The following is an 18,128-nucleotide window of genomic DNA, read 5'->3' on the forward strand; positions in this document are numbered from 1 at the left end:
TTTAAACATCTCAAAGTTCTGTTTAAATGTAGTAGGGAAACACGGAAGTTATAAATCATTTTATTGAAGGCAAAAACATCGGTGTAAGTAAATTAACAATATGTATGTGTACATTTTAAAAGTAGCGAACGTAAATTATTATGTACAAATGCTTTTGTCAAAACCATGGCGACCACTAACGTGTCGGAACTTTTATAAACATCTTATAAAATAATCATCACATCAACTAGCTAAAATTCCCAAAAATTAATAATAGGTATAACAGGTCAAAACATCGTGATACCGTCCCCAGCACATCAACTTACCACCAATTATCTTTCCTCAATTAATTTTGAACCTTAACGTTAACGATATAGAGCTCGTTGTGGTAGGTCGACATGCTGGCGACTGTACAGTGTACACTTAAACTGTACATCGTAAATTTTAAAATTATTTTTGCAAAACAGTTATAAAAATTCTTATGAATCATTAGTGGTAGATATAAAGCTTTAAAAGCTAATAGATTTAAATGATAAAATCGTTAAGTTTAAGGCTGAAGAATTTTGTAACAATTTATATAATTTTAATAATTGTAATTGAAATGAAATAAAGAAAGTTTTAGTGATCAGTCTACATTTAAAAAGTTTTATTTGTAAAACTAAAATTCAATTGAAAATTGTTGTTAAAATAATTAATTAACAAATATTTTTTTTTTTGCAGAATCATACGTAAGTAAAGCTAAGGTGTTTTATGACCGAACCAAAAATTCTGACCGTTTACTTAAAAACTATTCTGAACTTTTTAATTTTTTGGTCGTCAATACCAAAATTGATATAAGTAGGTAATCTTTATTCGCAACGATAGTGTGATTTGAATTTTAAATAGCTGATCAAAACTTTTACAAAAGGTAAATTAATAAATCAGATCAAAGGCACTAATAAGAAGTTGGGATAGTCGGTATAAAGTAGTACCTGCACGAATATTGTCTCAGTTTAATTATAATAGTTTCGTTTTATAATACTTAAACAATGTTAATTCTACAATCATAGCACTAAAATAATTTACTCTAAACATAAATCAAGATGTTTTACATCTTCAGGTATTTTAGATGCATTAAATTACATTTGAATTATATTTGGGTTTCTAAAATTCGCTTTTAAAATTAAGAATCGCCTGTAATTATAATTCTAGTCTAGAAAATGCAGCTCCATTTTATTTCGTTTCTGATGGGGTACATTTTATCAAATTCTACGATCAACTGTCTTTGTGGATGTTGTCTTTTGTTCCTTTGAGATAGAAATCTATTTTAGAAAATTATTTGTTAGATAAGTGACACCCTAATTTCTTAAATTTAGGGTAACAGTTGAGTTAAGTTTACAGGAGACTCTTAAGTAGAAAATCACGAAACAATATTGTTTTCTCACTGAAGATGTGTGTGTACAATATACTAAACAAAAACATACCACACTTTTCATTACGCAAGTGACCTTAAACTCTAAACTTAGAAAATTTTAAACACAAAAGACAATATTTACATCGATAAAAATGCTATATCAACAACGTTTAGGAATTCAGCAAAATATATAAAAGTGGTAACATTTACGATTGTATTTCAACGATAAATTGTAAACATGCATGTAGGAAATTTGGACGCAATCTATATTTAGAACACTCAGACATTTCCAATAGTTATTACAATAGTTAAAGTTAAGTATAGTCATCTATATAACTCGCAAGTATATTATGTATTATAATTAAACGTAATAACAGTACAGCTAGAACTAAAGTGCTTCAAATCATTCATATAGAACCGTATATTTCTAAGTATCGTCAGTAAAATAAAGAGTCTTACTTACTATCACATATTATTATACTTTAACAATGTTTATATTTATACATATATCAAGTTCAGGCCATTGTTATACATATGGGTATGACAATGAACTTATTTAATTGAAACTGCACTAATAGACAATTATTTCAAATATTTCCTATCTAAACTTAGTTTGGAATGTCATGGGGAGTTGGAAGTATGGAGATACAAAACCTAAATATAAATATTTACAAACTTAAAAGTAAATTAATGTTAATAGCCTCGTCAAAATTACAAACTTTGATATTTTCACAGTCAAATCAAATAGTGAAAGTTAAATTTTATAATAATTCGACAAAAATAAACCGAATTTGGATTATGAAAACCCCACGCCATCGTCTAAACTTATTAGAATCGCCAAGTACGCCAGATAAATATTTTCAAACACCTCGTGTTGTCTCGGAGTTAAAGCACAATGGTCTTAAATACATGAACGAACATTCACCAATTTTAATATATTCAAATGTAGAGAAAATTTATCAAACTCATCCATCGTCATTAAAGCACACATTGATTGATTGATTGATGATTTGGCGATATCAATTCTCCAATATGGAATCTCCAATATGGCTCTTAAAACTCCGAGATTAGGCTAGGCCACACTATGTAAACAAGGTGTGTAAAACAAAGTGCTAAGCTGAATGCCAGTTGACTGTCGCGGCGATTAAAATCCCTAATGATTTTTTTTGTTACACATGTTTTATCACGTTAATTAATTGCCTGTCTCTTCAGGTGCTTTTAGAAATCACTTCAACAGGACAGATCAGGTGTCTGACAAGCGAAAAGTTATGGATCCATGTGACGCGTGCCCTTATTTCCCACTGTGGCAGACATTTTTTCAACTTAAAATCATGCCACTTCTGTAACGCGTTGCAAATGCGACTAACGCCGAATAACTACAAAAATTAGCCGTGAGCGAGGGGCCAGTTCGGTTTACTGGCACAGCTGGAGTTGTTACAGCACAAAAAAGCTTTGGTTAGACCTGGCGATCCTTAACAGCTTAGAACCATAGAGCGACGACTGTGAACACAAGAAGTGCGGCTGAAGAAAGCAGTCGGATGGCGTGTGCGGTGGTGCTGGGGCTTGGAGAGATATCAGTCCAGTCGGAGTAGCCGGCGATGTTCAGGGACCTCACACGGGCGTGGAACGTGGTCGAGTTGGGCAGGGGGCCGACGACGTATGACCTATCTGTGAATGCAAAAAAAAATAGGTTTAGCGTTTAACTCAGTCAGTGTCTGAGGCATGGGAGCGGCACGGGAGGAAGTTTTTGTAATGTAGTGTAACAATCAGCGAGACCTCAGATCTCCTTCAGATTTATTAGCTCTGTCACGTCATAATATTTATTTATTTATATTTGTATCATTAGCTAGAACTTTGTTTGAAATTGTTCTTTACAAGATAGTATTAAGTACTGTTCATCGTAGAAATATTTAATATGGCTTTGTTTTGTCCTTTTCACTACGTCTCCAAACTTCTCTCAATCAAACGACACACTGTTTAAAGGGAGTGATTAAAGGTTAAACTAAAGGATAATTAAATCACCAGAGAGGAATTAAGGATCGAAAATATAGGCGTTGAGTCTTATTTACGTCAAATGACTCAAGCCTATTAGCTTCCTCAAATAAAAACAATAAAATATTATTATTGAATTAAATTACTGCAATGTATTGTACTGTACCATCTGTAATATCTAACGTGAAGATTTCAAACGCTGCGTCCCAGTCAGGTAGATAGTCCTCTACCGCGGGAGTCAGCTGGAATTCGAAGGCTGAAACGTAACAAAATACAAAATTAATATAAGTGTAAAAAATGTATAATTTTATTGCCAAATAATAGCTTTAAAAAGTGTAGAAAACTTCATTTTAAACAGAGCTGTGCTTTAAATATGTACTAAGCTACCATAAATAACCCTAGAAATAATACTTACCAATAACCGTAAGGTTAGAGGGAGGAGGCGAAACACCTTCTTCCTCCTTCTGAAAGTTGCACTGTGAGCAGCTCACGTTGAAGACCAAAGCACTTCCATTGGCACTCAGCAGAGTGACCTGGTGAACAATATAAAATATTGTTAAAATCGGTATTTTACCAAAAAAGTGGCGACCACGGGCTGGAGGACGTAGCGTGGGCAGGCCTTCTACTAGATGGACTGACGATCTGGTAAAGGTCGCGGGAAGAACCTGGATGCGGGCAGCGCAGGACCATTCATTATGGAAAACCTTGGGAGAGGCCTTTGTCCAGTAGTGGACGTCATTTGGCTGAAACGAACGAACCGTAATACTCGTATCTATATGCCTTAAGGTTCAGGAGCTCCTAACAACACCTGTCAGAAATCCAAGGCAGACACTTTACAAATAACGAGCTAGCTTCGATAAAATTCAAAATCTGTACCCTGCTAAGGAATTCGATTTTGATTTTTAGACTTGGGAATTCGATAGAAATAAAATTAATGACTTATTTTTCACTCGAGGTCGTACAAACATCTTTTTATGAGTAATTTTAACACATTCAGATACGAGTAATTTAAAGCATGGAGTATTTCCTATACGCTATAGCTTCCTTTGAGCTCCTCTGAGTTGGAAAGGAATAGCTAAGAATCGAGCTCAGTGGCGTGGATTGGATTCGAAATTCAAACTGCAAATCCAATTAGAATTTGGGGGTCTATGTCCAACAGTGGATAATGGATATGTATGGACAGTAGGTTAATAGGGCCAAGATGTTAATGTTAGTAAATTGTATTGCACCAAACAATAGTCGTGTTAACCTCCTAATTTCCAGGTAGGGTAAGGAGTTAGTTTACCGCAATATTTAAGCGGAAAGTTTTACTACTGAATCGGCAGTCCTACACTGATACCGCTGGGGTATTATCGCCTGAACATGTCTGAACACACTTATTTATTCGTAATTCAAACAATAGAACATAAAATATGTATTTTATATTGTTAAGGTCATCGCACATTTATCAACTCGGAAAGGGATCAACATCGCGCTGTCAACTAAGGCGAGAAGTTTACATTACGGTGCAGATTACAGTACGGAGTTTCATACAAAGAATACTGACCCCCTCGAGTTGATACGGTTACGATCCATTTCTGGGTGGATAAGTGTGCTTAATCCTTAATACTCGTACCTATTTCTTCTTGTGCAATGAGACCTCTTTAGAATGTATATTTGTGCGATAAGTAAAAATTGATATATCTCAAACAATGGAACATAGTTTCGTTAATACTTACCGAATCTGGTGGAGGAGGCTTGTTTCCGAGCGACACGTCGAATACGACTGTCTTGCTGCCCTTGTTGTTGCTGACCTTACACTTGTACTGGCCGAGATCTTCCTCGCTGCGCACTCGAAGACTAAGCACCGAGTACGTGCCATCTTTGTCAGTGAATACCTGGAAGGATGACAGTCTTTAGCACATCAACAAATATTTAAAAAATCTTTGTCAACTTCTATCGGAAAATGTGACATGTCTATCAGCTTAAAAAAATATGGAGCTATCTTACTATTTGTTTAACATAATGAAGAATTTGATCTGAACAAAACAACGTTTAATTAATGCTTTTCCAAAAGCAGAAGGCAAAAAATTATTGATTCCCCGTTAAAAAATCTCAAGTACGAGTATAACATTTAATTACCAATTTCATCTCCATTCAGAACCTTTATGAATATTTGCGACAAAATGTATTGTATCCCATAATTTTCCATGCCTAAATTAATCAAAATGCTGTTAGGGCGTGAAGACACAAGAATATACTTCCTCATTAAAAACATGACTGTTAATATTATCAAGAACTTACAATATCATCTTCAGGAATGGGGGAATCAAAGTTGTCCCTTGTGCGAATCCACTCGTATTCGGGAGGAGGGAAGGCGAATGCACTGCAGGTTATGTTCTTGCTGAAAACAACCAATATTTAAGTATCGTTGAAAGGAAGCTCTTAAAACCTTAATTCTGATGTTATACAGTGTGAGTCACGTTAAAGTGTACATATGAAAATAGATGAAACTAGACCTACTTTTATCGACAAAAAAGAGGTCAAAAAAATTTTTGAGATTTTTTTTTAATTTTTTATAAAATGTTTTTTCTTCCAATTACTTATTGTAAAGAAAACGTAATAACTTTTAAACTAAGCGGTATATCCTGATAAAATAAAAACAGTTATAATGCTAAATAACAGGAGATACAAAAAAAATACATAAAATACACAAAAAAGGCCAACAAATAATAAAAAATGATACTTTTTGAAAAAAATCTGCTTTTAAATTCGTGTTTTTTTGGTTAATTGATAAATTTCTCCAAAAAATGCCCCTATAACAGGTGGTTTTTATTACTTTTTATTATTCTTTATCGTATTACTTTTGTAAAACCGAAAATCGCATGTCTCTATCCCTATCACAACGTTTGCAATGATCGTTTGAACTAAGCCTCTCCGGGCGCGCCATTCAACGCTTCGTTAACAACGAAACTGAAAATGGCTCTAGATTTGTAATTTTGATAAAGACAAGTTAGATTTCAAATAAAAACAAAAGATTTCGAAGTAAAATAAGCATTTTAGTTAAAATTAAAATTATCTCTACCTGTAGCGGAGAATAATGTTGTGGCAGGCCTTTGTTCAAACGATCATAGCAAATGTTGTGATAGGGATAGAGACATGCGATTTTTGGTTTTACAAAGATAATACGATAGAGAATAATACAAAGTAATAAAAATTACCTATTATAGGGGCATTTTTTTGAGAAATTTATCAAATAACCAAAAAAATACGTTTTTTAAGCAGATTTTTTTCAAAAAGTATCATTTTTAATTATTTTTTGCATTTTCTGGGTATTTTATGTATTTTTTTAGTATCGCCTGTTATTTAGCATTATTACTGTTTTTATTTTATCAGGATATACCGCTTGGTTTAAAAGTTATTACGTTTTCTTAACGAGAAGTAATTGGAAGAAATAAAATTCTATAAAAAATCAAAAATTTTTTGACCTCTTTTTTGTCGATAAAAATAGGTCTAGTTTCACATATTTTCATATGTACACTTTAACGTTACTCACACTGTATATGACAGTAATGAAAAAAAAATTGAAAATAACATTGAAATTCAAATACGTTTTTGACGTGCTCACTTGGATCATTGGAAAATACCATCTGAAGCATGGAATCGTACTGCTTTTAGTTATTTAGGTTAACAAGTTTGCGCTTTAAACTATGAATAACTCCGTACTGCAACGCACACGTCTTATCCGCACCGTAAAGTAAAAGCCTCGACTCACGGCGAAAAACGATAGGGTGTTGATCCCTTTTCGGGTTAATAAGTGTGCTATTACCTTAATTCTACTCGCTAGACCACAGCGTATAACATTATTAGGATTAGTCTCTGCATACAAACCGAGCTACGTAGCATGCAAATGTATCTTTAATTAATTAAAAAGTAAGACCGGATTCATTTGCAAAATACATTACGAGTGAAACTTACGTTTCATTTAAAATGGCATACGTTTCAACTGTCTCGTAGGTACGGAGAATTGGACCATCTGAAAAAAAAAAGAAATAAAACTAAGAAACACCAAATACAGTTTAGTCTTAAATGAAAAGGTGAATTTATCACTACATTTTAAAGAATTTGAAATAGAACCTAGTACATATTACATTGTCTGTGATAGTGGTCATAGAACTAATAGAATAATAATTTTGTAAAAATCAATATTTTATGATATTACTGAAACTACTCTTGAAAAACATAATACTCATCCTGGCGTAGTCGGGTAAAAATGTTCCAATTTAACTTACGTTTAACAGACAAGGTGATGGTTTTGTCTATGTAGTGTGAGAGAGCTTTCTGTGTCACTTTGCACACGTAGTCGCCGATGTCTTCGTACGAGAGATCCTTTATCTCCATCGTGTACAAGTCACCCTTCTTCCTGATGATGTACTTGTTGTTTTTACTGTCAGCTGTAAAAACAAAATAAAAATGGAACATTTGAATTGATATTAATATTAGGATACGCATTGTGGCTATATTCACAAACGATTAACATGTATGAATAAAGGTACATTATGTCTCCATACTTGGAAGCTGTAGTTAAGTACTTAGCTGTGTTTACATGGAAATCTCAGATTTTTTTTAATTTAATTTCAAACAACGGTTACGCTGTCATGTGAAAGAATAAGTGCTATCCACACCGTGTACATTGCACGTTTGGTGTGCATGGAAAACAATGTAATTTTTTGTATAAATTGCAAGCAGGCTTTACACCAAGTGTATATGACGAATACTTACAAGTCTGGTGGTACGCTACGCGTCGAGGATATGCTTAGTGCTTAGCACAAAATTATTTATTTTTTGACGTAATTATTGTATTTAATATAAAACTACGGTGGTTCTCGGTGCCAAGAACCCTGAGCTTGCAAAGAAATGTTTCGACAATCCATGATAGACTGCCCTGGCGCCGCAGAACGAGGAGAACCGATCCCAAATAATGGCAAATGGCTAGGACAAAGAAGAAAACTAATTACCATTAATGGGATTTTGATTCCTGTACCACTGCACCACTGGCATAGGGTGTCCCTTAGCTTCGCAGTCCATTTTTATGGATTTCCCTTCTTCGCCGATCTTATTCTCGGTCCTATTTACAATTTTCACTTTGGCTAGAAAAAGTAATACAAAATTAATATTAATCACAGTCGAAATCCAAAAAGCACAAAAGAAGATTCGAAATTAAAATTGTAATGATTACTACGTAAGCGAAATGATCACTTAAAGAGCCATTTCCAAGAACATGGGACCATTTATTTCGTTATTGCCTGATAAGTATTCAAAGAAACCGCTCCGACTAATTTTGAATGGTTTGCCATTCAAAATGAGCGTCGCTAGGGCAGTTTCTTTAAATATTTTGTGGTCTTAATATGAACTAGACAAAAAATTACCGTTTTAAATATTGTTAAGCAGTATAAAGCATCTTTGAGGGATCATAAATTATTTCTAAATGTTTCATAATGTTGAAATGATTTAATAGACCAGTCAATAAAGAGTTATAGAGGAAAATGCGTGGAACACAATTTTTGACTTCGTGACATAATTAGACTAGCCAGGAGGTGAACTTAATTATCAAAAGTCCCCGCCCGTAGCCCTTGAGCATGTCACTAGGACGCATAGCATTAAGCGAAAAACTTAAAAATGGGACCTACTCGTAGGGGAGAGTGGGGGAATTGCGGACGCTGAAGGGAAATAACGCACAACATTCGTACTATTAGTAATAATCAGATTTTCTTTATTAATTATTAATCTTTAGTTAAACATCTACAAAAACAGTTATACTTATTAAACGAGATCAATCAACAATTTACCGGTTTTCAAGGTGTGCCGGGCCAATCCTGAGGTCCCGGGTTCGATTCCCGGCCGGGACAATATAGAAAACGATCTTTTCACATTGTCTCTGGTTTGGGTGTGTTGTGGTTCGTCGTTCCCGATTTCCATAACACAAATGCCTTAGCTACTTATTTTGGGTTGGAGTAATATATGAGATGTTGTCTAATATTAATTTAAGTATTTATAATATTTTATTTATTTATATTATTTTATTTATATTTTTTATTTATTTATATTTTTTATTTATTTATATTATTTTATTTACTTTTATTGGTTACTCTGCAATGCCAAACAACATAACATGTAAAAATATCAAATCATGTTAGACAAATATATTTTCAACTTAGACTCGTCATATCTCAGAATTCCCATATCTCACAACATAGCGCTTTAAGTGAATATACCTACAAGTATAAAGCTTTGAAATAAAATACGTTTCATCTTTGTCCGCCGTGGGGCATTTTCTCATATTAAAGTTCCCAATGTCCTTTGTAGGTTATGAAAACATTCCATAAAAAGAAACATTGGCGATTCAAACTTCATTGACAAAGCTATCAATAGATAATATAACTTTTTACCATCACTTAGTATTCAGACCAGTCCCTTAAATTAAAAAACACTAAAAATTAGATCAAAATACACATTTTTTTTAAATTTTACCTACCTTTCAAACTGTACGCAGCCGGCTGTCGTAAGTTTTTGCGTGGCACTAAAATGACAGAAAGAAACAGATGACAGCACCGGGCTGCCGCGGGGGGGAGGGATTGAGTAGGTACTTGCTAGTCCGTATTTACCCCGCGTCCGCAATTCCCCCATCCTCCCCTACTTGTAATGGGAATACTCGTACTTACATCCAACAATGAATTCAACGGTCTCATTGTAGTTTCCCGCTTTGCACGTCCACTTGCCGCTGTCAGATATCTTCAGCTCGTGGAAGATCAGCGGCACCTTGACTTCTTTTCCCTCCACCTTCCGCTCCACGTATGTCCTGGAGCTCAGATTGTTTCGCTCCTTGACTACCTCCCCGGAGGGAGAGTACCAGTTTATCTCCTGGAAAGAGCAAACAAAAGTATGCAAAACAAATTCACCTTAATTATCTTTTATAAAAAAATCACAAAGAATTCGCAGATCAGCTCAATAATATAATTATTGTTCAGCTTTAAAATTTAAAAACGAATATTCACAATAAAAAATTGCTTCAATGAATTAAAACATGTGATTGTTATAGTGACTGGACAGCAAATAAAAAGGGTCGTTTAGAAAAACTTCAACATCTTAAAAGTGTTAGACCTTGCTTTATTACTTGTAAATAAAACTATCAAAAAATAACAAAATTCTATCAAAATCCATACAAAAACAGCGGTTATGTTTAATAAATGTTACGTAACTAGATATAATTTTCGCATTATCATTTTATTTAACTGAATCACTTACATCCTCAATATTTATTCCTTTGCAGAAGATAGCTCTCCTATCGCCCACATTGAACACCGAGGGCCTGGCCAGTACATACAGGAGCGGCTGCGAATCTTCAACCTCGTCTGCGAACGCCGCTGTAAACAAAAGAAAAGCTTCTTTTATTATAAGCCCAATTAAAACTTCAACCTTTAGTCTAGACTCAAGCGGTCTACATTTACATGAGGCTTGGGAACGGATCGCTCTGGGAAACGAGACACTAATGAGAGAAAAATAGCTTGCCTCCGTAATCTTGAGGGTTATATTGAACGGCTTCTATAAAAGACAAACTTTTAATTTGGATAATGCACTTCATTTAAATGAATTTAGTTTTTAAGGATACGGACACAGGATTCACTGTACAGTGTACCTACACCTCATGTACTTTCAGTGTTAAGTCATGGCATAATATTCGGTATTAAAAATCTTATGAGTTTTTTAAAACTAGTCTCCTACCATAACCAAAAATATGGCAGTTGAAATTCGTTTGCTCTTGATAAAATTAAAAAACTTTTATTCGTGCAGCAGTTTTTAAGTCGTATCGTAGACTTGCAGCAATACTGAAAAGTTTCGGAATTTATCTACTAAGATGTTCCGAAAGTTATCCTTTCGAGACAGTTTAATATGTGTCACAATAATAAAAAACAGGAGAAATAAAAGATATTATGCAGTTAATTTTTTTACTGTTCTAAGTTCTACTGTTGATTGTTAAGAAAGTTATCCAATTTTGCATCAACATTTGACTAGAGTTTGATGTTTGGCACCCAAAAAAATTATACCAGCTTAGAAGGGATGTAATGTACAATTTGTATCAGATATTAAAGTTACTAGTAGTTATCTAAATACAACATACTAAATTGTATTATCATTAAAGTATGACGAAAATGTGAAAAACTTTTTCAAGCATGAAATATTCTTGCAAGATGTTAGTTTTCATGAGGTGTTACAAATGTTTAAAAAGTTCTTACTGTATGTCAAGAGTTTTTCGAAATATTCTTGGCAAGTTCGCACTATTTTGACAAGAACCTAACTTATTATTAAAGAAAGATAAATCGTTGAATGAAATATTTCAGGTATCGAATTAATAATTCTATAGTTAATTTCCAAAAGATGTTTCTCCTTCCCGATCGATCAAAGGCAAAAAGTGTAATCCTTCTAATTAACTCAACTCAACACGGTCAAAGTGAACTCGTAAATAGCAGTCAAGGAATCCTCAAACGCGACCATTAAGCATAAGCTGTAACATTTCTCGTTCCAATAAGTAAGGAAGGAATAAATCATTTTGACGCTTATTGCGTGGATGAGTAACGAGCAACAATAACTCTGGTGATTTTTAAGGCAGGTGATTACGTCTTTAGTAAAAGTAAGACGATCCTTGCGTCTAAAGGACTTGATTTATCTAGATTTTCTAAGCTTTAGTTAGAGAATCAAGAGACTGGGGTAGGTAATTGTAACATTTTAACAGAGGAGTGTTGTGATATTGATATTATAGATTTTTGGAAACCTATTAATAACTAAAAGCGAGCTCTCAATAGTCCGTTGGTATGAATAATTGGGACCTCGAGACTAGAACTAAAAACGCTCACTGTTACGAACTCACTAGTAGTTAAAGATAAAAAAAATCAACATTGTCACAACTCGGTCTCGCCTAACCTAATGCTTTTCTGAACATCTTTACGTCGCCATAAAAAATGCTTGGATTTGTGAATTAAGTTCATTCTCATTCATAAATATCTCTACCACCCTTTACATAAATTCGATTGCTGACCTGGTGGTTTATGAGCGTACCGGGTTACAATGCCAACTAAATTGTGGGTTTAAATCTCACCGGGGTATTACCATAATGTACCTACCCAGAACAGAACTATGGTTGTTTTTGGGCTGAATTTACTATCCATTTGGATCTATTAAAGTGTGTTTATCCGTTCCCATATCAACATTATAGTCCCCACTAGTCCCCAGTATAAACATTACTGAGGTTAGCCATAGTTCGAATAGTTATGATCGTGAAAATGTGACGAGTTTGATAACACTGTACCTTAAATAGCTTTATCATAAATACATTTTTCTCATTTTCGCGTCATTCCGACTAAAGTTTTCCAAAACAAATTAACTTTAGATTATGACCATTCAAATCCGTGAAGAAGGCTATTAATAAAACTCAAAATTCGGGGGTTAAGGCGCTAACTGTCACCAATTTCGATGTTTACGAAATTAACGAACGAGATGCGGCCAAAGTTGTCAGACGGGACGCGGCCGCAACTCAATCTTAGGCCCGTATTCAAAACTCAGTTAAATACTATCATCATGTTTAGATTTCTGCCTTTGATTGCTTGACTTTCGGTATTGAGTTTAGTTTTTTTTTATATTAAGAGAATAGCCAAGAGACATATTTTAAGCAACAAAGTCTTGAATTAGTGAAATGATTGTCAATTTTTTCGTAAAATTGCGTCAAATCAATTTTTATTTCTTTTCACGTAAGAAAACAGAAATCTGAAACATAATAACTCATAACTTTGACCCGTATGAATTACTAACGGTTATTTTTTTTTATAAAAAATGTGAAACGCGTTGGAATGAAAACGGTTTGCTATGTGAGCTTCAATGCATTTCTGTGACAGCCTTTTTGCTCCCTTTGTCAATGATATTCGTTCCTGATTTTACTAGTAGAATTCAAAACACGCGTGAGCTCGGACGCTCGTTGCAGAGTTCACGGAACGACTTTTAAAAAATGCGTTTTAGGAATTCGTAAGAGAATTGCGCAAATCCGTTTTCAATTTGAAAGCTTCAAAAACGCGACACTTTTTTTGCAATTGTTTTGGCGTCTCCATTACTCTCCATCATGCTGGGAACGGGTTACGTCAAAAATGTCCTCGTTAGGTAGGAGGAACAAAATGCTAAAAATACCTATTAAAATATACTATACACGGACGTCCCTCCTAACTAAGTATACACCCAAAGTTGCCAAAAAATGGACAACACAAGCTTATTCCAATTATAACAAAGACGTGTTGCGAACTTTTTGGCTACTCTGGGTGTCAGGAACTATTTAACGTTGACTCCTATTACTACAAAAACGGTAATAGGCCACTGATTAAGTGCAAGAATATTAAAACGGCGGCTGTCACCAAGTTAAATGTTTACGCAAACATTAACGGCTCGAAGCGGTCAAAGTTGGTTCGCGGCCGGAGACTCTTAATGCGCCGTCCATTAGCCAGATAACTTCTGCAGATGTTGCGCCATCTCTCCGGCATGGCGCGAAAGTGTTCTCTCAATTCTTCTTGAAATTATAACAAGGAATTGTAAGAAATAGATGACTAATGATCAAAACTAGACCTCACACCTATAGCTAACTTTATGAGTAAGACTGCAGGATAAAGGATTTCCACGACGACCGGTCCTGTGCGATCTGAGTAAGACGAAAAAACTGCAAAAAATAAGAGACTGACCTCTCAATACTTTTTTTGATGATCGCACTATAAATGCGAAAAGCTAGAGACGAGAATTCGCTGCCTGCTGATTCTTTCCCCAACACTATGAATCTGGCCTTTTTCAAGGAGAGAGTGAATAGTCACAATACTGAGCTGACATGACCCTAGAATGCATCTACAGTCAACATCAGGCTTGATTGCGGTCAAACATTTGCCTTTTGTTGCATAAAAAACAAATGACACTCTAAATAAAGAACAGAAAATCTCTCAAGTCAGCACTTAACATTACTAGGAAACATTTATTGTCCAAATTAGGTGCACGTAGTCGGAAGCGACGGAGGCGGTCAAAGTTGCGCGGCCGAGTGGCGGCAACTCGCCGTCCATTACCCGGCAACTTCGCAGATGTTCGCGAATGCCCCACGTGCATAATTGAGGCTGCATGCTGTTTTAGACAACAATTTAATGGCATTAGAAGATTTATTGATTCAACATTTAGGGCTAAAAAACTATTCAGTTTTCAGCCACGAGCAATCACTCGCTTCAAAAGCATATGTTTTGAAGTAGGTATGTAGTTGCAATTCATAATCCAATAACATAATTTCAGTAGAATATGGGTCTTAATGTTTAATAATTTTATAAAATGTGTAATAAATGAAACAGCTATCACGTTGTAAGAAAATCGTGATAGTTAGCTTGAAAATGTCTAACTAAAATAATAGTGAAGTTTATTACTCAAACATATTTCTACCCACACGTTTTTTCGAACCGCCGCAAAACCTTTTCATATCATCTATTAAAACTTTGATTCAGCGAATAAAATCTTATTATTTTAACTTCGTGTAAAGCCAAAGGGAAACGAGAAGCGGGGTTTTTGTGTAAGTATTTTTAAAGTCACGAAATTACCCGGGCAAGAATGCGAAACACGTTGGAAACGCACGGCAGTTGTTCCAACTCGTTCCGCGGTAGGCAGGGAGAAACAAATGACTGTGGTTCTTTTAAAGAAATGGGGGTATCAAGGTTTATTTCAGCCAATAAGCCTCCGAAACATCGCCGAAGTGTTTTCCCCTTAAAATTATTCTTTGGTTTATCTCCTGCTTACATAATAAAATGCGTGAGTGTGATTCTGTACAGTCACTGGAAATAAAAAAGGATTGAAAACTTTAGTTTTTAAATTAATTCAAGCATAAAACACTCGTTTACAAGCTTATGGAATGAATACTTATTGACTTTTAACCGAAAATTACCTACCTACCTACCTATTTTTTTTTTTTTTTTTAACTGAACTAGGTACATCTTAAAGCTGTACAATATAACTTTATTAAACAATAACAAACTAAATTTGTACAGGTAATTTACAAACTTAAAAACTATACTATATTATTAATTTTCAGCTTACGGAATTACATTGTTTATTTAATTTAAAATTTTCATTTCTCTTTGTGTCAAAGGATAATCCAATAAATAAATATTGTTAATAAAATAATACGAGTAATCCTCTTGTGCATCCAAAAATTTACTCCCGAAATAAATTAATATCAAACAACATTCACTGTATGCCTTTTTGTTGTTAATCTAGTTTTTGTTCGCAGCACAATCTACGTTATTTTAGCTTGGGATTAATTGCCAATCAGTCGAAAATGAGCTTATAAATTTATTTCGACGTTTAATATGAACAGTTTGGTTTTCATGACGTCATATAAAGGTACGTCCAGACTATGAAACATAACACTTTACAAAACATAGTTATTTAGAATATTTTATAAGTACGTACGACCCTCGACTTGTGGTATTTGTTCGTTTCAGCCAAATGACGACGAAGGCCTCCCCCAAGGATTTCCAAAACGACTGGTCCTGCGTCGCCTGCATCCAGGTACTTCCCGCGAACTTCACCAGATCGTCGGTCTATCTAGTGGGGGGCCTGCCCATAGTAGGTACTATGCCTTCCGGCCCATGGTCGCTACTCCAGAACATTTCTGCCCCAGCGGCTATGCAGCTCTGCGAGCTTTGTGATCCGCCCACTGCCACTTGATTTTAGCAATTCTGCGGGTTATGTCGGTCACTTTGGTTCTCTTGCGGATCTCCTCATTTCTAATTCGATCACGAAGTATGCTGCACATAATAAAGCCGAGTTTGCAACAAAATATGTATACCTACCTACTTTTCCCATTCCAATTGTTATGTTTCTATACGTAGGTACACAATGTGTTCTTCCACATTATGTATGTACTTACAGAGGACAGCATCTTACTAATGTCATTACGTATAGAAACATAACAATTGGAATGGGAAATGGGGAAAACACAAGCTCCGCGACGCATTTTCTCCGTGCATTTGCATTTATATCGTGAAAAATAACTTTTTTCCGCCATGCTTTTGAAATAATTAGCAAGCTTGTTGCTTTTGAAGTAGAGGTATATTCGAGTGAGCAATTTTAAACTTCTGCGTTTACGCTCTGGCATTAATTAATTAGCTGTATTGAAATTATTTTGGAATGGCTTAATTTAATTACTAAGCAAAGTTATTACTTTGGTCTTTGGCAATAATAGGTTTGATGTTCTAATTAATTAATCTTGATTCTCCACAATGGTGGCTGTTTCCTTAGACCTTTTTAAGTAGATGTAAGGAACTTGTGAGAACAATTATTCAAGTTTAAAACTAAATCAAAAAGTCTAGGAAAAGTCGTCGCAATTCCTTGATTTAATTTTCTACTTAAAATCCGCCTGGGGATTCATATCGCAATGTTAGGTTTTAGACTCGAAAGTGACTCCGTCTCAAAGGACTTTAAGTCGAGTTTTCAAGCCACAAAAATTGATTTTTGCTCGATAGACGTCCCCAGTGGTCGCATGAAAGGATTCACGGGGACTATTCCCTAGTTTATGAACGTGTGCATGAAATAGTGAAATACTAAAATACGGGACTTTAGAATAATTATTCTAATGTATTTGGGTAGAACGTGCTATCCGCTGAATAGCGTCCTCGCGAGAGGATGCTGGAGCAAAGTTAGCTGATAACTTTAAGCTGAATATATCTGTAACTCACTTTATATAAATAAACTGTAAACTATTAGTTTTCTACCGTGACGATGGTATTTTGGAGGGAGGCCTGAAAACAAGTTGTTACTAAGCGTAAAAGCGACAGGGATAAGATAAGTGTATCACAATAAGAAATTATAGATATTTTTGTCATCACAATATTTTTGTGGTCATTTATGATATTTATTTATTATCAAAATGTAAAACCCCAGTCAAAGTCCGTAATCTAGTTAATTTTGGACGAATCTATGTAAATAAGTAAACGTGTTTGTAATTCTGTGCTGATTTATCTAAACAGTAACTCTCAACACAACTGCTAGGAGTAGGGTTAACCTTTTGTATCACAGAATAGCATCTTTTAAATAATTAAGAATCCCAACATTCAGTAATAAATCCTAAGATTAATGTTTTAGTGAACGGGGTTTAACAGTAATAGGATAAGCAGGCAAAATAAGAGGATTTCCCTTAGCACCGTAATTCAATAAATTTGTTGAATTCCAAAATGAAATTAAACGTACCATAATTTTCGTCTAAACTGTTCCCTTTTTCGAATTTATGGGCCTTTAATTAAAGCATTTGATTAATTTCTTTGATATTATAATGATAATGGCTTGAAGTTGTAGTGCTTTCTGCATTCCCAGTTTGCAAATTGATTTCATTGTAAATAATAGAAACTTATTGTGATGTGTGTGTGTGTGTGAACTGGCTATCTTACCTCCAACTGCCGGAATACGACATAGCTATTAACATCGTTATTATTCCGACAGACTTAAGTAAGATTATGGTAGATAGCCCAGCGGACTTAGAACAAGCCCTACCGTCAACCAAACCTAGCAGAACATTTTGCCCTCACTGGGAACCGGACCCGGAACCTCTGAGTCTGAAGCTGGTAGATACTTACCACCAGATCACAGCAGCGGTTAAAGTTTATATTCTAAGGCCCAGTTTTTTGATTCGTAGTTAAAATAACCAATAGTTAAATTTGACAGATGTCAA

At 34.7% G+C, this 18,128-nt stretch overlaps 1 protein-coding gene across 1 annotated transcript in view; it reads right to left on the minus strand.

Moving 5' to 3' along the window:
• Positions 1-47: 47 nt before the first annotated feature.
• LOC135072629 (hemicentin-1-like) overlaps positions 48-18,128 on the minus strand; it is a 214,330-nt gene continuing 196,249 nt past the window's right edge. The window contains exons 2-11 of the mRNA XM_063966631.1: positions 10,649-10,767; positions 10,066-10,264; positions 8,362-8,493; positions 7,636-7,797; positions 7,322-7,379; positions 5,648-5,747; positions 5,083-5,241; positions 3,780-3,897; positions 3,531-3,620; positions 48-3,040 (exon numbers count right to left, since the gene is read on the minus strand). Coding sequence (XP_063822701.1) covers positions 2,853-3,040; positions 3,531-3,620; positions 3,780-3,897; positions 5,083-5,241; positions 5,648-5,747; positions 7,322-7,379; positions 7,636-7,797; positions 8,362-8,493; positions 10,066-10,264; positions 10,649-10,767 — 1,325 coding nt within the window. The 3' untranslated portion in view covers positions 48-2,852. The remainder of the gene's footprint in view (positions 3,041-3,530; positions 3,621-3,779; positions 3,898-5,082; positions 5,242-5,647; positions 5,748-7,321; positions 7,380-7,635; positions 7,798-8,361; positions 8,494-10,065; positions 10,265-10,648; positions 10,768-18,128) is intronic.

Source organism: Ostrinia nubilalis, chromosome 6 (genome assembly GCF_963855985.1).
Source record: "Ostrinia nubilalis chromosome 6, ilOstNubi1.1, whole genome shotgun sequence".
NCBI lineage: Eukaryota > Metazoa > Arthropoda > Insecta > Lepidoptera > Crambidae > Ostrinia > Ostrinia nubilalis.